Source organism: Equus asinus, chromosome 2 (genome assembly GCF_041296235.1).
Source record: "Equus asinus isolate D_3611 breed Donkey chromosome 2, EquAss-T2T_v2, whole genome shotgun sequence".
Lineage (NCBI taxonomy): Eukaryota > Metazoa > Chordata > Mammalia > Perissodactyla > Equidae > Equus > Equus asinus.
The window spans coordinates 11103882-11125739 of record NC_091791.1 but is presented as its reverse complement, the minus strand read 5'-3'; the positions used below and the strand labels follow the sequence as shown (position 1 = coordinate 11125739).

General features: G+C 35.9%; 1 protein-coding gene across 6 annotated transcripts in view; it reads right to left on the bottom strand.

The window, feature by feature from the left end:
• Positions 1-21858, bottom strand: part of ATE1 (arginyltransferase 1) — a 169199-nt gene that overhangs the window by 83151 nt on the left and 64190 nt on the right. For all 6 annotated transcript variants that reach the window (XM_044749574.2, XM_070481996.1, XM_044749582.2 and 3 more), the window contains 2 exons: positions 7708-7889; positions 4823-4922 (listed from right to left, as the gene is read on the bottom strand). In XM_044749574.2, the coding sequence (XP_044605509.2) occupies positions 4823-4922; positions 7708-7889 (282 nt within the window). The remainder of the gene's footprint in view (positions 1-4822; positions 4923-7707; positions 7890-21858) is intronic.

Below are 21858 nucleotides of genomic sequence, written 5' to 3'. Positions count from 1 at the left end.
ATTCTCCTCACTTCAGTGGAGAAAAATAGCCATTTTACTCCACCATCAAACATCTGAGCTCTGAGACTTTTTCTGCACTGAATGGATAAGGAAAAATCAACAGACACCCTGTGGCACAATGCAGGATTTATTACTGAGAGGTTCACTGTGTTGTAGCACCAACCCCAACAGAGTTCAGTGCCACTTTCCTCCCAGCAAAGGACAAGTGTGCACGATGCTGTGAATTTTCAAAAAGGGAGGCAGCACTGGTATACACTAGCATAAACCTCTCCTTTTCCCCAGCATCTGAACTAAACTAAGAAGTCTGGCTAATAGCACAAGCAGGCCATTTAGAAGTTTGGGTGCCATCTGTCAGCATACATACACAGAACCTTCATAGGTCCCCAAAAAAGCACAGGTAATGATTTTGTGAATGTTAGCCTACTAGGTAGGCTCTATCCTATTAGGACAAGTAGCTCTATAATCAAATTGAGATTAAAAATACAGAATTATCTCATTTCTACATCATTCCCATCTTACAGTTGCAAAAACCAAGATTAGCTGTAGTTAAGCCAACTTCTCCAAACCGTTGCACAGTTCTGTGTCATCAGCTCCCTTTGCTATCAGTACTTATCATACTCCATGATATCTAGTCACATTCTATTAAGACTGTCTGTGTGTCTAAGCTATAACCTATTTACAAAGTAGAAGTTGTCCTATTCACACTCAGTATATATTTGTTAAATCAAAGAGTTTCTCACTATTCTACATACTTTTGACCCTCAGCATTAGGATTTCTACTCATTAATTCAACAAATGTCTATTAAGAATTAAAGATCTACTGTGTAGCAGGCACACTGTTAGGCACCTGGTATACATAATGAAGATAAACATCAACAGATTCTCACAAATGTATGCACAGGACTTGAGTTTTAGGAAGAAATGGAGAATGCTACAGGAGCTGGGGGTGGGGAGGCTGGGTGGTCCAATCTAGTCTTAGGGTCCAGTACAGATTACTGGAGAAAGTGACTCCTAGGCTGACAAACGATGGATGAGGAGTTTGTAAGCACGGAGGATGGGCAGAGGAAGGGAGAAAAACAAGAGAACAGTACGGGTAAGGGCCCTCAGGTGGGAAAACCCAGCTGAAAGGAGGTCACCTGTAGATATGAGCTTCTTCAGTAAGAGTGATTCTGAATTTAACAAACAGAAAATAGCAAACTTTACAATGAGAAATAGCCATCTTTCCAGTTATCATTAGGCTCTAAGATGTGAAAAATCAATCTGGTGCAGGGGTTCCCAAGCCTCACTTCACATTAGAATCTTCTGAGCATGAAAAAGAACTCTCATGCCCATGGCTGAAGCCCAACCAATTAATCACAATCTCTTAAAATGGACCTGACCATCGGTATTTTTAAGAAGTTCCCCAGGTCATTCTAAAGTTCAGCCAAAACTGATGACGGCAGCAACTCAAAAGCTAAGCACCGCACTGGCTGTCCCCTCAGCCTCTTCCTGAAATGACCCTTTGTCTTCCCACTGGCTCACTTCTTGTCAATCAACTCTTAGCCTAAACATTACTCCTCAGAGAGGCCCACCTTTACCCCAATCTAAAGTAGCCATACCTACTAAATGTTTACCACCTCACACAGTACTTACCCCATCTGACATCTGTCGGCTCTATTAATTTATCGTAGGTCATCCACTAGAATGGAAGTTCCATGAAACTAGGGATCTTGCCTGTACTGTTCACTGCTGTATTTGCAGTAGGAACTCAATAAATATCACAGAGAGGAAGGAACATACTAGGCCAGAAGACAAGTAGGCGTGGGGGCATCTCTCATGTAAATGGAATTTAAAAAATAATATTCTGAAGCTATAATTCTGACAGATTTAGACTGAATATGATTAAGTCAAATTGAGCTACATGGAGGACATTTTTAAAATCCTTAACTAAAAACTAGATATGAGCCAGACTTCCGTTTCCAAGCAGAGCTCTACCTAGAAAGGAGACTGAAGAACATGCAATATTTAGTCTGGACTGGGGTCAGTAAAGGTATGATTAAAAGTCTTCATGCAGAGGAAAGAGCTGACGAAACTATGGTCAATATTTCCACTAATGACCAAAAACAGAAGAAACGGGTTAAAATATAGAGGCATTTAGATTTTAGCTTAGGCATAAGGAAAAACTCACCAAGAAAAATGCTGTGACACTGGAATGGCTATTAAAGATAGGAAGTAAAAGTGTAATTTCTACAAGAGCCTAAGACTGGTATAAAAACACTTCTGTTTAGAATGGGTCATACAAAAGCACACAGAGGAAGATGAATAGATAGGGTGGTCAGAGTTTTGAGTGTTTAATTGTATTACATTATCTTGAGTACTTGAGTTTCCTACCCTGACCTAATTCAGATCTAGTACCAGAAAAATGAGCTAGAAGGAGAAAATGCTAATAAAAACAGTACCAAATAAGTATTTTAGGAAAAGAAAAATACGTTCACGCTTTTCCTTCTGCACAGAATATATCTTTAGACCTATCAAGTAAATTATTAATTCAGCCATAAAGAAAATTTTTGATGACCAAATTCAGAAGTTATCTACAGTGTACACTTAAGTATGAGATCAAACAAGAAACTCCAAAGGCCAGCAGGACACCTTGACCAGACTATCTGGGCTGTCAACATAAAACCAGCAAGGTAACGAGAATCACCCTTCTCTCAAAGCCAGTTCTACTTTTAGAATCCACAATTTCTAACAATGGACTCATCACTTCCCCAGCCATTCAGTACTTAACCTCAAAGCTTTGGAATCATTCTTGATCATTCCCACATTTAGTTAATCACCAACTTCTGTGGATTATTCCTTTGTAAGAGGGGACAAAAAAAAAGAGGGAGGGGAAATTTATGGATTAAAAAGATTTAAGAGACAAAGCAACGAAATACTATGTATGGACCTCACGAGTTTGGGTCCTAAGTCAAACAAATTAACCGTAAAAAGAAATATTAAGAGGGGGCTGGCCCGGTGGTGTAGCGGTTAAGTGCACACGTTCCACTTTAGCGGCCCAGGGTTTGAATCCCGGATGCAGACATGGCACCGCTTGGCAAGCCATGCTGTGGTAGGTGTCCCACATATAAAATAGAGGAAGATGGGCACAGATGTTAGCTCAGGGCCAGTCTTCCTCAGCAAAAAGAGGAGGATTGGCAGATGTTAGCTCAGGGCTAGTCTTCCTCAAAAAAAAGATTATGAGACAATTGGGGAAACATGAACACTGACTAGATATAGGATGATACTTAGAAATACTAATACTTTTGAGGTGTGATGATGAAAATGTGGTTATTTTTTCAAAGTGCTCTTATCTTTTAGAAATACATACTAAAATATGCACAGATGAAATGATACCCTAGATTTGTTTCAAAACAATTCAAAAGATGATGGAGGTGGGAATCAGGATGAAGGAATAGATGAAATAAGAAGTACTAATAATTGCTGAAGCTGAGTAATGGGTATACAGGGGTTCAATTACACTTTTTAATTTGGCTTATGTTTAAAAAGTCCCATAATTTAAAAAAATAATAATTTATACATATGAATATATTCATATTTTTTGATTTATACATGCCATGCTCTTGGCTCTAAAATTTTCAAAGACTCCCAACTGCCTACCTACCTTAGTCTAGCTTTCACAGCCCTTTGGTTACCTTTTTACATGAATATGTCATGAGCAGGGTCACCTCTGAATCCCTATATGCTCCTCCTTGAAATGTACTTCTCCATTATATCTACTCTTTTCGGGGGCCTCTCCTCCCTCTTAGTTAAACCTTTTCCTCTTTCACACCTTGTGTAGAAAACCCCCACTGCCTCCTATGCCACTCACCAGACCACTGTACTGACCTGGTTTTATGAAAAATACCCCTAATCTTCACTGAGATTACAAGTTTTAAGAGGAAGATTCATATTTACATCTTTCCGCATCTTCAGAGGTTAAAGCAGTGCTCTAAGTGGAGCAGAGGCACTTGGTTACTGCTGCGACAGTGGGCGGGATGGAGGGAGTCTGCTCCTTTACACTGCTGTGGACTTTCCAGAGTTTTTACAGTGGGGTACCAATACTTACAAAACATCGAAGAGGTTCATTAAAGACAGTCATAAAAGCTAAAACTTTTTGAAAGGGAAATTCTGAAATATACTTAAATCTCATAATTATACAATGAATTACAAAGTAAGAGCAATAGACACTATGGTTCTCACTATAGAAAGCTTCATTTCTGAGGCAGGAAGGAGATTTCCTTAATTAACCCATTTGTCCCCCCTTCAAAGCTCAAAAGCCTGTGCCATGAGACAAAAATCATATTAGGGATTCATTTTTTCTACGATAAAAACCATACAAATATTTGCAAATATTATATTATTGAAAATATCTTGCTGCTTGCATCGAGCTCAAGTTTTTCTGGACTGTGACTGGGTCCAAAGGAAACAAAGCCAAAACTAAATGGACGAGAAAGAACGGAGGGCAGAGGAGAGTTAGAGTGCACCCAGAGAAGGCAGATTTCTTAGTGGGCATACTGTGCTGCCCCAAGTAAGGAGGACCCCACTGAAAGTTCAAGAATAGCTGGGATTTCTACGTATTCAGGTTCTTTCTACATATTAACCTAAATTAAACAAATATTAAGTGCCTATGTGTCAGGCACTGTTCTAGGCAATGAACAAACTAGATTCTATGAAAAGTTTAAAACATATTTTAAAATAATTCATGATTTACATTTGGCAAGTTAAATTAATATGACAAGAAACTATGAAAGCACTAACTTTCATAATGAATCTACAGCAGACATGTGTGAAAAATCAACTTTACCTTATATTTCATCTTAGGACATGAATGAATGTAGAAACCCATATAGTAATAGTTGAGTTGAGATGTTTTCTCATGAAGTTGCCTAGTAAAAGCAATTTCTCTGCCAAAAGAAGAATAAAGATGAAGGTATAGTTAAGTCCAGTTCCAATATTCAAAGTACTAGTAATTTGATGACAAATGTTTGACAAAATCTGATATTAAGCAATCAAAAAAAATCCAAGTGTTGGGAGATGAACAATTATAAAAACACTGTAAGATGAGTTTTCTACAGAGACACCTCCATCTTGATATCCTGGTCCAACCCACCATTATGGCTCCCTGGACAACAGCAGTAGCCTCCCAGCTGGTTTTCCTGTTTCCACTCTTGCCCCTCCATAACCCCAAAGGGGAATCTTAGTAGTCTTTTATAATGTTAATCAGATCAGGTAACCTGCCCAAACCCTTCCCCCACTCAGCGAATGAATGATACCAGGACATATAGATTGTGCTCAAATAAACATCTGTTAAGCAAATTACTTACATTGCTAAAAAGAAAAGGTAAATAAATGCCATGCCCATGATCCCCAACTCAAACATTTTTTAAAATCTGCAGACTATATTACATAAAAATCTACAGTGATTCTAAGTTAAAATGTTAAAACTCTACATTGATAAGAAATGGAGGGAAAATAACCTAAACAGGTTTCACCAAAATACATTAAAATCAATAATGGAATTGGCAACTTGTAACCTACTCTCCTCAACTTTGCTTTGAAATGTCAATCTCCTGGCTGCCTTTCCTCTTCTATAAATTCCGTGACTCGCATTCTCAAGGGCACTAACAGGAAGTGACAAGCCTCCAATGCAGTCTCAATCTCCTCACTCTCAAATGACAACCTCTTTCCTGCTCTCGGGCTCCTCTGCTACTTCCTCAAGGCTCTCCAACTCTAGAATTTTTCAAAAGATATACCAAGCAATAAGTGGAACTCTTTCAAATTTTGCTGGGAATTGATTAGTTACTATCTCAAATGCAGTATGATCTCGAAGCTCTCTCTTAGTTTACTGAGACATGAAATGATATTTCATACATAGGCTGGGACTTATTATGTAGGAATAAGTATCATTCTTAATATTTATGAGAAGTATAGAAAAAAAATCCATAGCCACACATTGTAAAGTGATAGATATAAAAATAAAACAAGAAAGAAAATGGCAACAATTTTGGAGTACTGACTGATTTTGGTGCCAAGAAAATGTATCTTTTCTGAAATATATACTTCTAAACTGACAAAACGTCAATGCTTTAACTTAGTTCCAATTTGAGTGATATCACCAAGAGTCATAAATATTTTTAATTAGTTTACATAAAATGTAAAATCAAATACCTAAGAAAAATAAAACATTATTACAAAGATCAGTTGTAAACACTGTATAATTGTGAATTTGTTATAACTTGGCATTAAGAGAGACTTCAGGTTGAAAATACAACAATAGGGAACTTCTTTATACCGTGGGACATTGAAAGAAAAAAAAAAAACAATTCTGGATCAGACTGAAAAAAAAATCAAATGGTGATCAAAGAAAAATATCAACTCTTCTACTTTTATGAGCCAGAAAATAGCACATACACAATAAATAAAATAATCGCAAAATACATTTTACCATGATGTGAAAATGTGACCATCAGACAAAAAGACTGGGAAAAGTAAAGAAAAAAATGACACAATGGGGGCCGGCCCCGTGGCCAAGCGGTTAAGTTTGTGCACTTCACTGCAGCAGCCCAGGGTTTCGCTTGTTAGGATCCTGGGCACGGACATGGCACGGCTCGTCAGGCCACGTTGAGGTGGTGTCCCACATGCCACAACTAGAAGGACTATGTACTGGGGGTATGTGGGGAGAAAAAGCAGGGGAAAAAAAAAAAGAAGATTGGCAACAGTTGTTAGTTCAGGTGCCAATCTTTAAAAAAAAAAAAAGACATAATGATAGAGGGAGAAAAACAGAGACTCAAGTTCCAGACAAATAATAGAAAAATAATTCTCAATCCTCCTTCCCTCCTCTTTCACTTATATACACAGATAAGCAGGAATAAAAATAGAAACAAATATTTTCATGGAATAAGACCCCAATCCTTTTACCATTACAATAATGCACGTAAAAATATTTGTGCTGTGTTGCATATATTTTCAGCCACAGACATAAAAGAGAAATCATCTTTTGGTGAGGGTCAGAGTCAGATGGACAGTCAGGGACTCCTCAGTCCTGTTCTATATATTTTATGTAACTGTGTATTTCTTCCGACAGACTCACATTGCTTTAATTCATTACACCAGATTCATTTAACCTTTAGTTATAAAAAAAAATATGATAGCAATGACAAGAAAAAATATATAAAGAATATAACTTTTTATTGCTGAGGAAGATTTGCCCTGAGCTAACATCTGCTGGCAATCTTCCTCTTTTTGTATGTAAGCCACCACCACAGCATGGCCATTGACAGACAAGTGGTGTAGGTCCAGGCTCAGGAGCTGAACCTGGGCTGCCAAAGCGGAGCGTGCTGAACTTAACCACTAGGCCACTAGAACATAACATTTATGGAACATTAAGTGGTTCTGAATGGGGAGCTTAAATAAATGCATAAACTAAACAACAAAAGCATCCTACAAATACAATGACTTCCCATACACTAGACTAGATGGATACCTTAAAAAGCAAGGGAACTACTATCAGACATTGGCTTCAGTTCTAAAAGTGATATTTCTAAATATCAATATATAAGAGACTACTATAGAAACAAATTACTATGTACTATCAAACAGGATTTCTACTGTTATATGATGAAATATAATCAAATAAGGAATTATTTGATGTTTCATATGACTCATTACAACTGTCAAAAGCAATCTTACCGGAGTGCAGAGTAGACACCCAAAGACAGAAATGAATAATCAGGATCGTAATACAAATACACAGATGATACACAGTATGGAAGGATGTCAATCACTCCCACAGCAATGATCTTTCCATCAAGCCAATACTGCTGGTGAAAGGAGCCATAACCACAATCTGGTCCATTAGGGGGATTCTCTGCCTGTGAAAAAGCAGACACGCAAATATGAACAATTTGTCATTTTTCTCTTTATATTAAAAATCTCAATAATTAACCTATTATAGATTTATTTTATTCAGATTATCAAGTCCTAAAATTTCCTTTTAGTTGCCCCTTATTTTCTGTAATCACAGTCTGCAAAAATTTTTACGTGTAGAAACACTGAGCAAATAAAAGAATGAAAAAGAAAATCAACTTAAGATTTTTTTCAACTCGTTTTAAAATTTGGCAGTAGAAAATATAAATTTTATAGGGTAAGTAAAAAGCAATTAAATTGTGTTCTTCTCGGGCTGGCCCGGTGGTGCAGCAGTCAAGTGCACACGTTCCGCTTCAGCAGCTTGGAGTTCGCAGGTTCAGATCTCGGGTGCAGACATGGCACTGCTTGGCACACCATTCTGTGGCAGGCATCCCATATATAAAGTAGAGGAAGATGGGCATGGATGTTAGCTCAAGGCCAGTCTTCCTCAGTGAAAAGAGAAGGACTGGCAGCAGTTAGCTCAGGGCTAACCTTCCTCACACACACACACAAAATTGTGTGTCTCTGTTCCACACAAAAGTTGGGAAAGAAATGTGAACGAGAGAAAGATGGAGAACATAAAAAGAGAGGGCTGGCTGAGAATAGGAGAACTTGCCCACACTGCCAGCCAGGCCTGATCTATGACTACGCTGCACTAGTAAGATATGTGATTCCATTATTCGTTCTAGGTAAGAGTTTCTGTGTACGAACACAGGGCTATGACTTTTCTCCCTATTAGCCATAGGGAAATTAAGTTATTTCCTTGTCATCTTACTGTAACTATACCCAGAGAAAAAATTTCGAGATTTAAGAGTATAATCATTTTTCTGTAAATAGTTAGCTGAGTGATATTTCTCATTGTAAAATCCAGAATGATGGGGCAGGCCCCATGGCCAAGCAGTTAAGTTGTGTGCTCTGCTTCAGCAGCCAAGGGTTGCTTGTTCAGATCCTGGGCGCGGACATGGCACCGCTCATCAGGCCACATTGAGGTGGCGTCCCATGTGCCACAACTAGCAGGACCCACAACAATATACAACTATGTACTGGGGGGATTTGGGGAGAAAAAGAAGAAAAAAGAAAGAAAGATTGGCAACACTTGTTAGCTCAGGTGCCAATCTTTAAAACAATAAATAAAATAAAATCCAACCTGATTTTAAATATAACTGCTATTAAATGAAAATTGTATAATGAAAATTATGAAGCAGCATAAAAAATGTTTGCTAGAGATTAAATGGATGTTGGAGATTAAAAATTTAAGTTGAACAAATGCAAAAAAACTTGTGTATCATTTTCACACAGTTAAAATTAGAGAATGTGTACGGAAAAAAGCTAGAAGGGAATGAAGAAAAATAAAAAAGCCAGATTTGCTAATATTAAAACCATAAAAAGACAGTACAAGATAGCAAATCTACAGATCAATATCTCATAAACATAGATACAAAAATCCTCACCAAAATATTAGCAAATCAAATCCAACAACATATAAAAAGAATTATACACCATGACAAAGTGAGATTAATACTAGGCATGCAAGGCTGGTTCAACATTAGAAAAGTAATTTAAAAAAGAAAAGCAATTGTATAATCACTATAAAAGCACGCTAAAAGAAAAAAATCATGATCATTACCAATTGCTGCAGAAAAAACATTTGACAAAATCCAACACCCATTCATGACTAAAAACTCTCAACAAACTAGAAGTAGAAGGGGCACTTTATCAACAGGATAAAGAATATACACAAAAAATCTACAGCTGACATTATACTTAATGGTAGGAAGCTGGACGCTTTCCTCCCTAAGACTGGGAACAAGGCAATGATATCCTCTCATCATTCCTATTCAACACCATACTGGAAATCCTAGCTAGTGTAATAAAACAAGAAAAGGAAATAAAAGGTATACATACAGATTGGGAAGGAAAAAAGAAACTGTCTTTGTTTGCAAATGATATGACTTACTGTATAGAAAATTGTAAAGAATCAACAACAAAAAATGGAACCAAAAAGAAATTATAGCAAGGTCACAGGATACAAGGTCAATATACAAAATTCAATTGTTTTCCGAAATACCAATAATGACTGGAATTTGAAATTAAAAACACAATACCTTTATAAAACCACCAAATGAATTACATACCTAAGTATAAATCTAACAAAATATGTACAGAATCTATATATAGAAAACTACAAAACTCTGATTGAAGGTGATGTAAATACAAGGAAAAATATAGATTGAAAGACTCAACTATTGTTAAGATGTTCATTCTTCCCAAGTTGGGTCTACAGATTTAATGCAATCCCAATCAAAATCCTAACACGTTATTTTGTAGATATCAACAAACTGATTCTAATGTTTATATGGAAAGGCAAAAGACCCAGAAGAGCCAACACAATACTGAAGAAGAACAAAGTTGGAGGACTGACATTACCCGATATCAAGACTTACTATAAAGCTACAATAATCAAGATAGTGTGATATTGGTGAAGAATAAATAGAACAACGTAACAGAATAGAGAACCCAGAAATAGACCGACAAAAATACAGTCAACTGACCTTTGACAAAGGAGTAAAGACAATTCAAGAGAGAAAGGATAGTCTTTACAACAAATGGACAAGTGGACATTCAAATGCAAAAAAGGCAAAAGCTAGACACAGACCTCACATCTTTAAAAAATTAACTCAAAAAAAAAAGTTAACTCAAAATGGATCACATACCAAAACATAAAATGCAAAACTCTAAAATTTCCAAATGATAACATGAGAAAATCTAGGTGACCTTGGGTTTGGTTATGAGTTTTTAGATACAACACAGCACAATCCATGAAAGAAATAATTGATAAGCTGAACTGCATTAACATTAAAAACTTCTGCTCTGCAAAACACATTGTTTAAAGAATAAAAAGTCAAGCCACTGACTTGAGAAAATCTTGCAAAACATACACCTAATAAAGGACTGGTATTCAAAAATACAAAGACTCTTAAAATTCAACAAGAAAATAACCCAATTGAAAACGGGCAAAACATTTGAGCAGACACTTCACCAATGATGATGCAGAGATGGCAAATAAGTATATGAAAAGACACTCAACATCGTTTGCTGTTAGGAAATGGAAATTAAAAAACAATGAAGAGTACTGTACAACTATCACAATGGCTGAAATCCAAAAACCTGAATACCAAATGCTGGTGAGGATGCAGAGCAACAGGAACTCTCCTTCATTGACGATAGGAATGTAAAATGGTATAGAAACTGTGGAGGACAGTTTGGGAGGTTTTTTTTTACAAAGCTAAACAGTCCTACCATACAAATCAGCAATCACGCTCCTAGGTATTTATGCAGTTAGTTTGAAAACTTAGGTCACAAAAACCAAAAGGCCTGCATGCAAATGTTTATAATAGTTCCATTCATAATTGCTCCAAAATGGAAGCAACCAAGATATTCTTCAATAGGTGATAAACCGTGATGCATCCATACAATAGAAAATTATTCATCAATAAAAAGAAATAAGCTATCAAACCTCACACAAAATGGAGAAACCTTAAATGCATACTGTTAAATAAAAGAAACCAGTCTGAAAATGCTACGTACTGTATGCTTCCAATTACATTCTGTAAAAGGCAAAACTATTGAGACAGTAAAAAGATCAGTGGTTGCCAAGAATTTGAGGGGTCTGGGGAGGGATGAACAGAGGAAGCAGAGCAGACTTTCAGGGTGAAACTATTCTATATAACACTGTAGTACCGGATATGCGACATTATGCATTTGTCAAAACTCACAGAACTTTACAACACAAAGAGTAAACTTTAATGTATTCAAAATAAAAGAAAATCATTTAGATTAAAGGATCCCAGGAAGGAATGCAGATGACGACAAGAGAATCTCTTACAAATGTACGAAACAATCTCACTGAAGGAGGTTGGGGAGGGAACGTTGTTGACTTAAGTAACTTTTGGCATCTATGGCCATGAAGGCGAAAGGAAATCTGCACATAAGCATTGCATCCTACCTGATGAAGTTGCTTCCCACGAGGACTATGGGCTACAATTCAGATACTGATACACATGTATACTGGAATTGAACAATTAAGTAAATGGATGACGGATGGTAAAAAAAGATTGCTCACGGTTGGAGTGGAAATTCACAGATAAGCAAGGAGACCAGGCTAGAATGATCCATGTGGTAACAGATTAGAGTTGGAGACATGAGTAAAATGGTTACATATAGAAATATTTATAGGTATGTATATAATCATAGATATGTTCATACAATACAAGGGTTAGTATACATACATATATTTCTTTGCTCTGTCAGATGAGGAGACTAAAAGGAATGACATCCCATTAGCACTAAGCTCATCTAGCACCCAGATCTTGGTTTCTAATATCATTCCGCAATAAAAGGAACAAGGGCTCCTTGGAGAAATGGCTGATTCTAAGACTAAGGCAGGAAATGTACAAGATGAGCCTAGAGCATCTTATAGAGTCAAAAGTAAGGAAGTACTTGAAAAGCAAAAACAAAAACAAAACCCACACTGATAGAGGTACATCAAAGGGGCATAAGAGTCAACTGAAAGAGCTCCCCATGACCAAAGCTGGAACAATTTGAGCAACAAAATAAAGCAGTACTGGATTATAACCCAAAGTATAAAATAAATATCTGGGAGTCCGTCCTGATATAAATGATTGAGTAAACAAATAAGGAAGAGACAAATCTCCGATGCAGAAGAATTCCAAAAAGTTTATGTAGATGTCCTAAGAGTAGGAAAGCCTAACTTCCTACTACTTAAGTATGGGCTGCAGACAGTGACTTCTTTCCTAAGAGTGCAGTATGGAGAGGGGTAAAGGGGTAAAAAAGGTGGTCAAGGTCAATAACAACAAATAAGAGAGGATTTAGTAAGGCACTAGCAGTATCGGTGACTTCTAAAACTTCTACTGCTGTAGTTAAAATGTTGTTTGGGCAATAAATACATCTTTAAACTTTTAAGAGCTTCCACCAACCATAATAATAAATTCTGTCACATCATGGTTTTAGCATTCACTGTCACATATAGGATTGCTCTTTAAAAAGTCATTACTATTTTTCTAGAAACAGATCTAGTTTGAAGAGTAGAACAGATAAACAGAAGCATTAACCAAAAGGAAAAAGAAAAGGATATTAACCTGTCATAACTACATCTGAGTTGATACCAATACTCTAAATTGCTAATAGACTTGAAGCCTAATCACCTGTCTGAGAAACGGAAATGCTCCAAATATGTTATAAGAAATAAACAAATTCTTATACATTACTGAATTTTCTGAAATCCATTTTTTAAGTGTAAGCCCTGAAGCTCATAAGAATGAAGCTCCCTGTCTTTAAAAACAATCATGCAAGAGAGCAACCCCTGCAGTGACACAGACAGAGAAAAGCTGTCAGTTTGTGATAGGTATGGTGGGGAGCCTGTCAAATGCCAGAAAACCTCCAAGTCAAAACTTAATTGGATGACTTTTAAATGAATCTAAATTCTTCCATGATTTCAGTTTAGTGTGTCATTCTGGGATTCATTAAATCTAACGTGCGTAGTCATTCATTCAAAAATGTATTTATCAAGGACATAATAAGTATGAACTCAAAAAGTATATTCTCTATAAATAACCAATATATTCTGTTAACTCTAAATATAAATCAGTCCTACTTGTTGTGCCAGCTTGAAATATTTTTTCAAACTCCAATTACCTTCTCAGTTTCCAATTTTCATCATTTCTCTCATTCCCTGGACCTCCCATTCAATAACCTAATTCTATTTACTTCATTGGTTTGTTCTCCTGTGAGTCCACTCATGACCAATTTGTCCTACCACAGGCATTATTCCAACTCTCAATTCATGTAAAAGTTGGGGGTCTTCCCCTTCCACAACACACTTTATATAGATATGGGCTGGCTTATAATTACTTAGGAAAGAACAAGCCACATAACTATTCTGACACCCATCACATCACAGATGAGGAAACCTGAAATCCAGGAGTCAATGATGCAACACAATGATCATAAAACCATGAGGTTATAAACGACTCACAAACTCCCCTCCTAGCCCCCAGCTCAATGCTAGTTTTATGGTAATGTAAGAAAATCAGCTAGCCAAATACATTTTTTAAAACTCATTTTTTGAATATCTCTAGCATATCCAAGTCAGTAAACATAGTAACATGAAAAACAAAGTATTTCAATGCATGTTTTTTAAAAAAAGTTTTCTTAAAACTTGCCTTGCTGTACTCCTTTTCTTTCCAACATGTTTTCTGACAATTAAAATATGAAAGATTTCCTTTTCTCCCTAGTGGGGCCCTCACTGATCTAATTTTAAAAAACAGATTTCAAAAACGGAAGATGATCCAAGTAAACGCAGATAAGAAGCTATTTTCCTAAAAGTACATCTGGTTGTCTCAGCACTACTGTTTAATAATGATCTGTTGTCCTCAATTTGGTTAGGAGGTCAATCAATACTTTCCAGGTTTTCAACAGGTACCCAGCAGCTGTGGAAAACAGACTGGAGGTGAACCTGAGAGATTGATTCTCTTGGCCCTCCGTGCAGCTGGATGGAAAAAATTCAGTGCCTACATGTTTCCAATAACATAACCTGAACTGATTTAACTAACGTCCCCGATTTTTGTCTATATACACACACGCATTTGTTAAATCAGGTCTATCCTTCCACCTGACACAAAACTGCCATAACAGAATTTCGTTCCCTCAAACACAATCCCTTAATTCAAATTATTTAACACTTTAAAACATAGAAAGAACACAGGAGTTTGAGGGACACAGCATAGGAGAAAAAAACAGAAAGAACAATAATTAAATCTGTGAAATCAGAAGTCAACCGAACTCTCGGTATGGCTCCCCCAGTCGTTCAGTAACATCCCTGAAACGCAGACTCATTGAATTTTATCATACTAAATGCCTCAATACGCTATTATTTGGATACCCATTGATTACAAATGCGTAAATGAACAGCAACCAGAAAGTATCTTTATTGCAAATTTATGTATTAACTATCAGCTTACATAGATTTGTCACCCTCACCTCCACTAAGTCAAAAAGGGCCGCATCTTAATTCTCCAAAAGGCTCAGTCCCACAGTATTACAGAGGCCTCAAGTCACTGACTATTCTCTGCTTACTGCCTTGAGAATCCTACTTCAATACTTGGGATTGTTGCATTTCTTAAACTTCTTATTTAGTTAAGGCCTTTTAATCGCTAACACTCTTCAACTGTCACTTACAAACACAGAAGGTGATATAATTACAGATTATGCAGGAAAATACACTATTTGGGAAAGAGAAAGTAACAGAGGTGCTGCCTCAACGACACAGTGTAAATCAGCGGCACAGTGTAAATCAACTTCTTGGTCTTAAAATCCCCTTATGCTTAAAAAAGTTATTGAGGACCCCAAAGAGGTTCTGCTTATTCAACTGTATCTGTACATATTTATTGTATTAGATATTAAAGCTGAGACTTTTAACAATATGTATTTGGTAATTCACTTAAAAATAAAAACAAACCCATTACACGTTAATATACTTTGTTAAAAAAAAACTGTATTTTCCAAGCCCCAAAAAGATCTAGTGAGAAAAATGGCACTGTTTTATATTTTTGCAAATCTCTTGAACATCTGGCTTAACAGAGGACACGTGAATTTTCATATTTGCCTCTGCATTTAATTTGTTGCCAGTATGCAGCCTCTGGAAGACATCCCCATACACTCATAAGAGAATGAGAGTGAAAAAGGCTAATAAAATAATTTTTACCTTGAGGACCCCGAGAAAAGGCCTCAGAGACCACCAGGGGTTGTAGGACCACACATTTGAGAACCACTCACACAGACATATTTTTAAAATATAGTTAGAGGAAGAGTCTATAAACCGCACACTGCCACAGAAAGCGAGCAGGTTATAAAGACTTGAGTCCAGAATTCAGAATCAAAGCATCTGGATTCGCGCTCTAACTCCACTGTACACTTTCTCACTATTTTACCTTAGCAAGACAATAATTTAACCTCTTTTAAAAGAATCAATTTCTGCATTTTTCAAGCAGGAATCATACTACTACTCACCTTCGAAGGTAGTTGTGAGAAACAAACGACAATGTACAAACAAAAGCACCTTGCAGACTGTGGGCAAATTTGGGTTTGTTTTTGCTTTTGATTTTCATTTTATGTCTATGAAATTACATCAGTGGCTCACTGAATAGCAAAGTTACTTTAACAGTAGCTATGTTTAATTTCCTCATAAATAAGTCAGTGATGTGATTAGCAATATTTAATAGTTTATCTTTCTCATGCCTGCAGTTTGCAGTTTTGGATATGTGAAACAATTAATAAGTAAAGTTATTCTTCAGAAGTTCCTCAATTTCAAGGATTTAGCTGATAACAGGAAAAATATAATAAAGCTCACTGCCAGGCATACAAAAGGAAAAAAACGTCTTAAATGTTGGGAAAGGATGGCATGGCTTCTGTGATTAATGAGCTATGCAGTACAATACCAAAGGCACTATATAGAACGACATTGATATTAATAGGCCAATTTAGGCTTCCAGCCAAACTGCTCCCAAAATGCGTGTATATTTACTCTGATAAAGTACACCTGTCTTCTGACCCACCTGCCCCCACGTACCTCAGTTATGCTTAAAACAAACATTGTTAAGACTCAAAGCAAGAGATAAAGAGGGAGTCATATCCCAGGCACCAGGGGTGGCACTTGGGGGACCTAAACAGGGGTTCAAAGACAGCAACAGGGGACATCTTCAGGGGCCTGGAGAGAGCAGAAGCTGTGTTCTCCTCCCTTCCAACGCATCCAAAAGTCTCCCTCTCAAATCACTTGTTCACACAAAAATCTACTAGTAGACAACTGGTGTGCTGAATTTTTTTTAAACAAGTTTATGGAGCCCCCCAAAGGCAATCATTTTAAGCACCTGATTAAAGTCTGCATTGTTTTAAAATAACTTATTGCTGCAACTCTTTTGCCTTTTATTAACAGTTTCATGAAACACTGCACTAAAGTTCAGATTCATTTTAAAAACTGAACCCCAAAGGTGTGCTAAACCCACTCTGCATCAAATTCTACATGATTTCTTAAAAAAAAAACACCTCAAAAACTAAACTTGAAAATTTGAAATAATATAGTCTATAATTAAGAAAAAGAAAACAAATTTAATATGGAAAATGCAAACAGCAATACCCATGGTTAACATATCACATAGTTTTGTATAGTGATTTAAAAATCTAATGCAACCAATTCCTAATTTTCTGGCAGACAATCAGTACACCAAAGATGGCCATCAGATTATCACACTTTCTGCTCCACTGCTATACTGCATGGTAGATATAATGACAATCTACCCAGAAAAAGACACCAACCCTGTTTACAGTTAATGTCCACAGTATATGAAATTACAATACTTAAAGGGCCAATTCTGAGGAAATAAGTGGTTGGACATGTAGTTCCACCCAAAGAACATTCCATTTTGCTCTAATCAGAATCCTCTAAATGTCCACAAAAAGAACATCTGCGTAACCATGCACTTCTGTTCACTGAGACGACAGCAGGGCAACTCTTCCGGTGGTGAGAGAATGGTTCTTACCACAAGGTCTGCTACTCAAAGAGTCCTTGTTCTCCTGCGAAACTCCCCTCCTGAAAAGACAACTATAACCTTGAACTAGGCTGGGAACATTACCTGATGGGTTTAGCTACCAATATTCACTATAATCTCCACCAACAAGAGATATTTTACATTTCAAGGTTACTTTTTTCTTTGCTTATTCTAATAGTAACAAAAATTGTGAGTACTCTGATTTGATATCATGCATTTTATAGCCCATTTTATACTACAGGGGCCAAATTTATTGATCGCAGCCTTCAAAACATTCAATTAACTTAGTTATATATATTTACAAATTAAATAATGTTAACTCTGTAACAAGACTGCACCAAAATTATTAGTCTATGCAGGTTTTTCTATGTGATTATTTCCAATTACCACCTATATTTCAATCCAAAGACAATTAAGTTTAAATAATCCTAATAAAAGAAAAAAACAGTACATGTAAAAGTAACAATAATTTCTGTTATTCTATTTTAAGCAACATTTTCTCTGCTCGCAGAAAATACATATGTTAACTTTACTACCTAATATAAATGACAATTTTTATAGCCTGAAGATAAGGAAGAATTCGTTCAATGTTCCTATTCACACAATTCTCTCAAGTTGCTATACCGTACTCTATGCTGGGTAAGCATCGAAATGCCTCAATTTCATCAGGATCACTGAGTCGATGAAGATTGTCTAGTCATTAGAGAGGAACAAACTATACCATCTGCCTCACTTTCTGCTGAGAATCTCAATAAAAATTTTAAGTCAGTAGTGTCTGACTTAAAAATTTTAATCAGCTCATATTAAATAAGGCCATGACATCAACAGCATGACAACTTCTACTCACTTGCAAAATTAGTAAGAAAAAACAAATTATACAAAATTGTGAAATAAAATAAGCTAATTACAGTACATTCAAATGAGGAACTATTATGTAGTAATTAAAAAACTATTCTTACCAAGACTTTTTAATAACATAAACATTTCTCCAAGTTAAGTAAAAATAAACAACATAAAATGGGATGTATGACCCCCAACCATACGAAAAATTTCTCTCTGTATACATAGAGATATGTACACATACATATAAACCTGTAAAGATGGGGAAAAACATCTAATATTGTCAGTAGAGAGTTTACAAGTGATTTTTTTCTTATTCTTTTCTCTATTTCCCATATTTTTAAATAAACATGCATTAATGTTTAATCAAAGTAGAGTTTTAAAAACCAAGGTTGAAGAATTACTAGTAAGTACTAAATAAAATAGGAGGTATCTGAAATTTGACGAAGGACAAATAATTATTGGGTGTTCTTTCAGTGCAGTTCTCGGCTTGATTTTCTATTGACTGGGTTATTTTACAATTTGGTTGGGGCTGAGGTTAATTGAGAGATTTCTGTCCAGTGGAATAAATAACCCAAATGGTTATAGTTTAATGCCCTGTAAGACAATAACCAGTTGTTTTTATCTAACTTAGCTATCTCATCTCAACCTTTTACTAAGCCGCACGCATATATATACACACACACACCCCCCAATATATATACATAGATATCAATAAATATATAGATTATGATATAGATATATCTCCATATTTTCTCAATGCTCCTTGCACTAGTTTTAATGTCTTACTGGTTCATGCATCAATTAATGTATCAAATAAGATATGACATGTGTTCAAGCATTATTTGCATGAAAGTCATGATTTTACCTTTTTGAAAATTATAGTTTAACGGTTTTTGAGGTAATCCACCAAGAAGCTCAAGTGAACTCACTCAACGGAGCTAAGTAACTTAGAAGTGCCCTCACAGTCTGTCAAGCCTAGCATGTCTTTTCTTGATTCTAAAAGAGGGTCTCGCGTGGCAACACAGCTCTCACTTTGCTCTATTTCTCTGTCTTTTTCTCCCTCCCTACTAAGTTTGTGCTTTGTTTTTGTTTCTGGTTCTCTTAAAACCAGTTAGTTATCCCCATCAGAGGCAGCAATGGTTGGATTTGGTTTATGGTCTCTTTGGATAGATGATGGAGAGCTTTATCTGCTGGATGAGAGAAGACAGAGAATCTGGTTTGTTAGGTTTTTTTGGTCTGGTTTTTTTTTGTGAATTCCATCAATTAAGGAGAATAGCTCTTTGAGATCCGAAGCAATGAGTTTCTGTGTTTACGTCTAATGTGTAGCTGAAGTTGTAGAACCGAAGTCAAGAGCTCGATACATGTTTGTGAATCTATAATTCAGAAAAGTTCTTTACCTCTCATTGTTATGTGAAATATTTTCCTGCCTCCAGAGGGTATTAATAAATCACACTATTACATCTCTTAATTAGAGGGGCTCTGTAAATTTGACTTAGAGATAAGTAAGCATTTATATAAATCAAATATTCTCAAAAATTCACAGAAAATAAACTCCTTACAGAAATAGCTAGCTTAGAAATATTTTAAAGATAAATCAAACTGGTTTAATAATTTTGATTTAAGAAAGGAAAAAAGTCATGTCTTTTCTCTAGTATTAAGTATAATACATGAAGGGATTTTAAAAATAGTATATGTTTCCTAAAGAAGAGAATAGTTTAAACTTTCAAAACTACTCATTGGTTTAACTAATCAAAAAGTTTACATTATTTCTACATAACGCTTAAGATTTTGAAAAATGTAAATTTGTGTTCAACCAAATTGAATTATCATTCTGACATCATTTTAAAATATTTTTTACATCATGGTAAACTATACATAACACAAAATTTACCACTTTAACCACTGCTGAGTAATCAACTCAGCAGCATTAAGTACATTTACATAGTTGTGCAACCATCACCACTCTCCATCCCCAGAACGTTTTCATCACCTCATACTGCAACTTTGTATCTGTTAAATAATAACTCTCCATTATTTCCTTCCTCGAGCCACTCTAGTCCAAGCAACATTACTTTCCATCTCCACGAATCTGACAGCACTAGGTACTTCAGATAAGTGGAATCACACAGTATTTGCCCTTTCATGACTGGTTTATTTCACTTAGCATAATGTCCTCAAGGTTCAACCATGCTGTAGCATGTGTCAGTTTCCTTCCTTTTTACAGCTGAATAATATTCCATCGTATGTATATACCACATTTTGTTTATCCGTTCACCCGTCCATGGACACCTGGGTTGCTTCTACACTTCGGCCATTGTGACTAATGCTTCTATGAACACTGGTGTACAATATCTGTTTGAGTCCCTACCTTCAATTCCTTTGTGTGTATACCCAGAAGAGGGGAACTGCTGGATCATATGGTAATTCTATTTTTAATTTTTTTGAGGAACTATCACACTGTTTTCCATAGAGGCTGTATCATTTTACATGCCTGACAGCAATACACAAGGCTTCCAATTTCTCTACATCCATGACAACATTTATTGTTTTGTTTTGTTGATAACAGCCATCCTAATGGATATGAAGGTGATAATTGCTTATGGTTTTGATAAGCATTTCCCTAATGATTAGTAAAGTTGAGCAACTGACAAACATTTTTTTATATTATTATGTTTTGTGTTGGCTTAAACATAATTTCTAACATTCTTACATAATTTTAAAATTTGCGTTAACATAAGTCAACAAATTTCTTAGAAACTGAAATGATTCAAAGAAAGCTAAAAAGTTTACCCTAACATTTACAACTTAAAACTAGAAGCACAGTAATGATAAAACTTTGAACTTTACAAAGCCTAGGTAATTGAGGAAAGATTTATAGTAAATGTTTTTACTAAGTGTGATTAGAGTAAGAAAGGAATTTATTTCTGCATTTTTACTACAGAATAGATAAGAATTAAAATGTTAACCTGTCAATTAGATGTTAATGTTTACTTTACTTTGATGCTTCCCCATATTTTAAATCCTAGTTATCCAACAAAACTGTTAGTGAGGCATTATCTAGAAGCTCATAAGGAAAAGTAACAGAATCCCAAAACTCCTACCAAGCAGTCAGCATTTATTGCACTGCAACAAACACCTGAGAATGAAGAATGACTGTCCTAATGTGAACCCTTACCTAATGTCAGTTCAATTTAAGACTCCTACTTTCCCAGTCTTTCTTATGAGGGGAAAAACATCCCACAGCGACAACCCAAACTGATATTTTTATTTAGAACTCAGTGACTGCCAACATCAAACAAGACTGACATCCCCATGGAAACTAATCCACCCCAGGATTTACCATTCAAACATTTTCTGAAGCATTCATGCACATCTAATGGGTAATGAGGACTGTCGAGGCAGATGACCCTAATTTCGAACACAGATGAAAGATCCTTGGAGTAATGCTGAATACAACTACTTCCTAAAG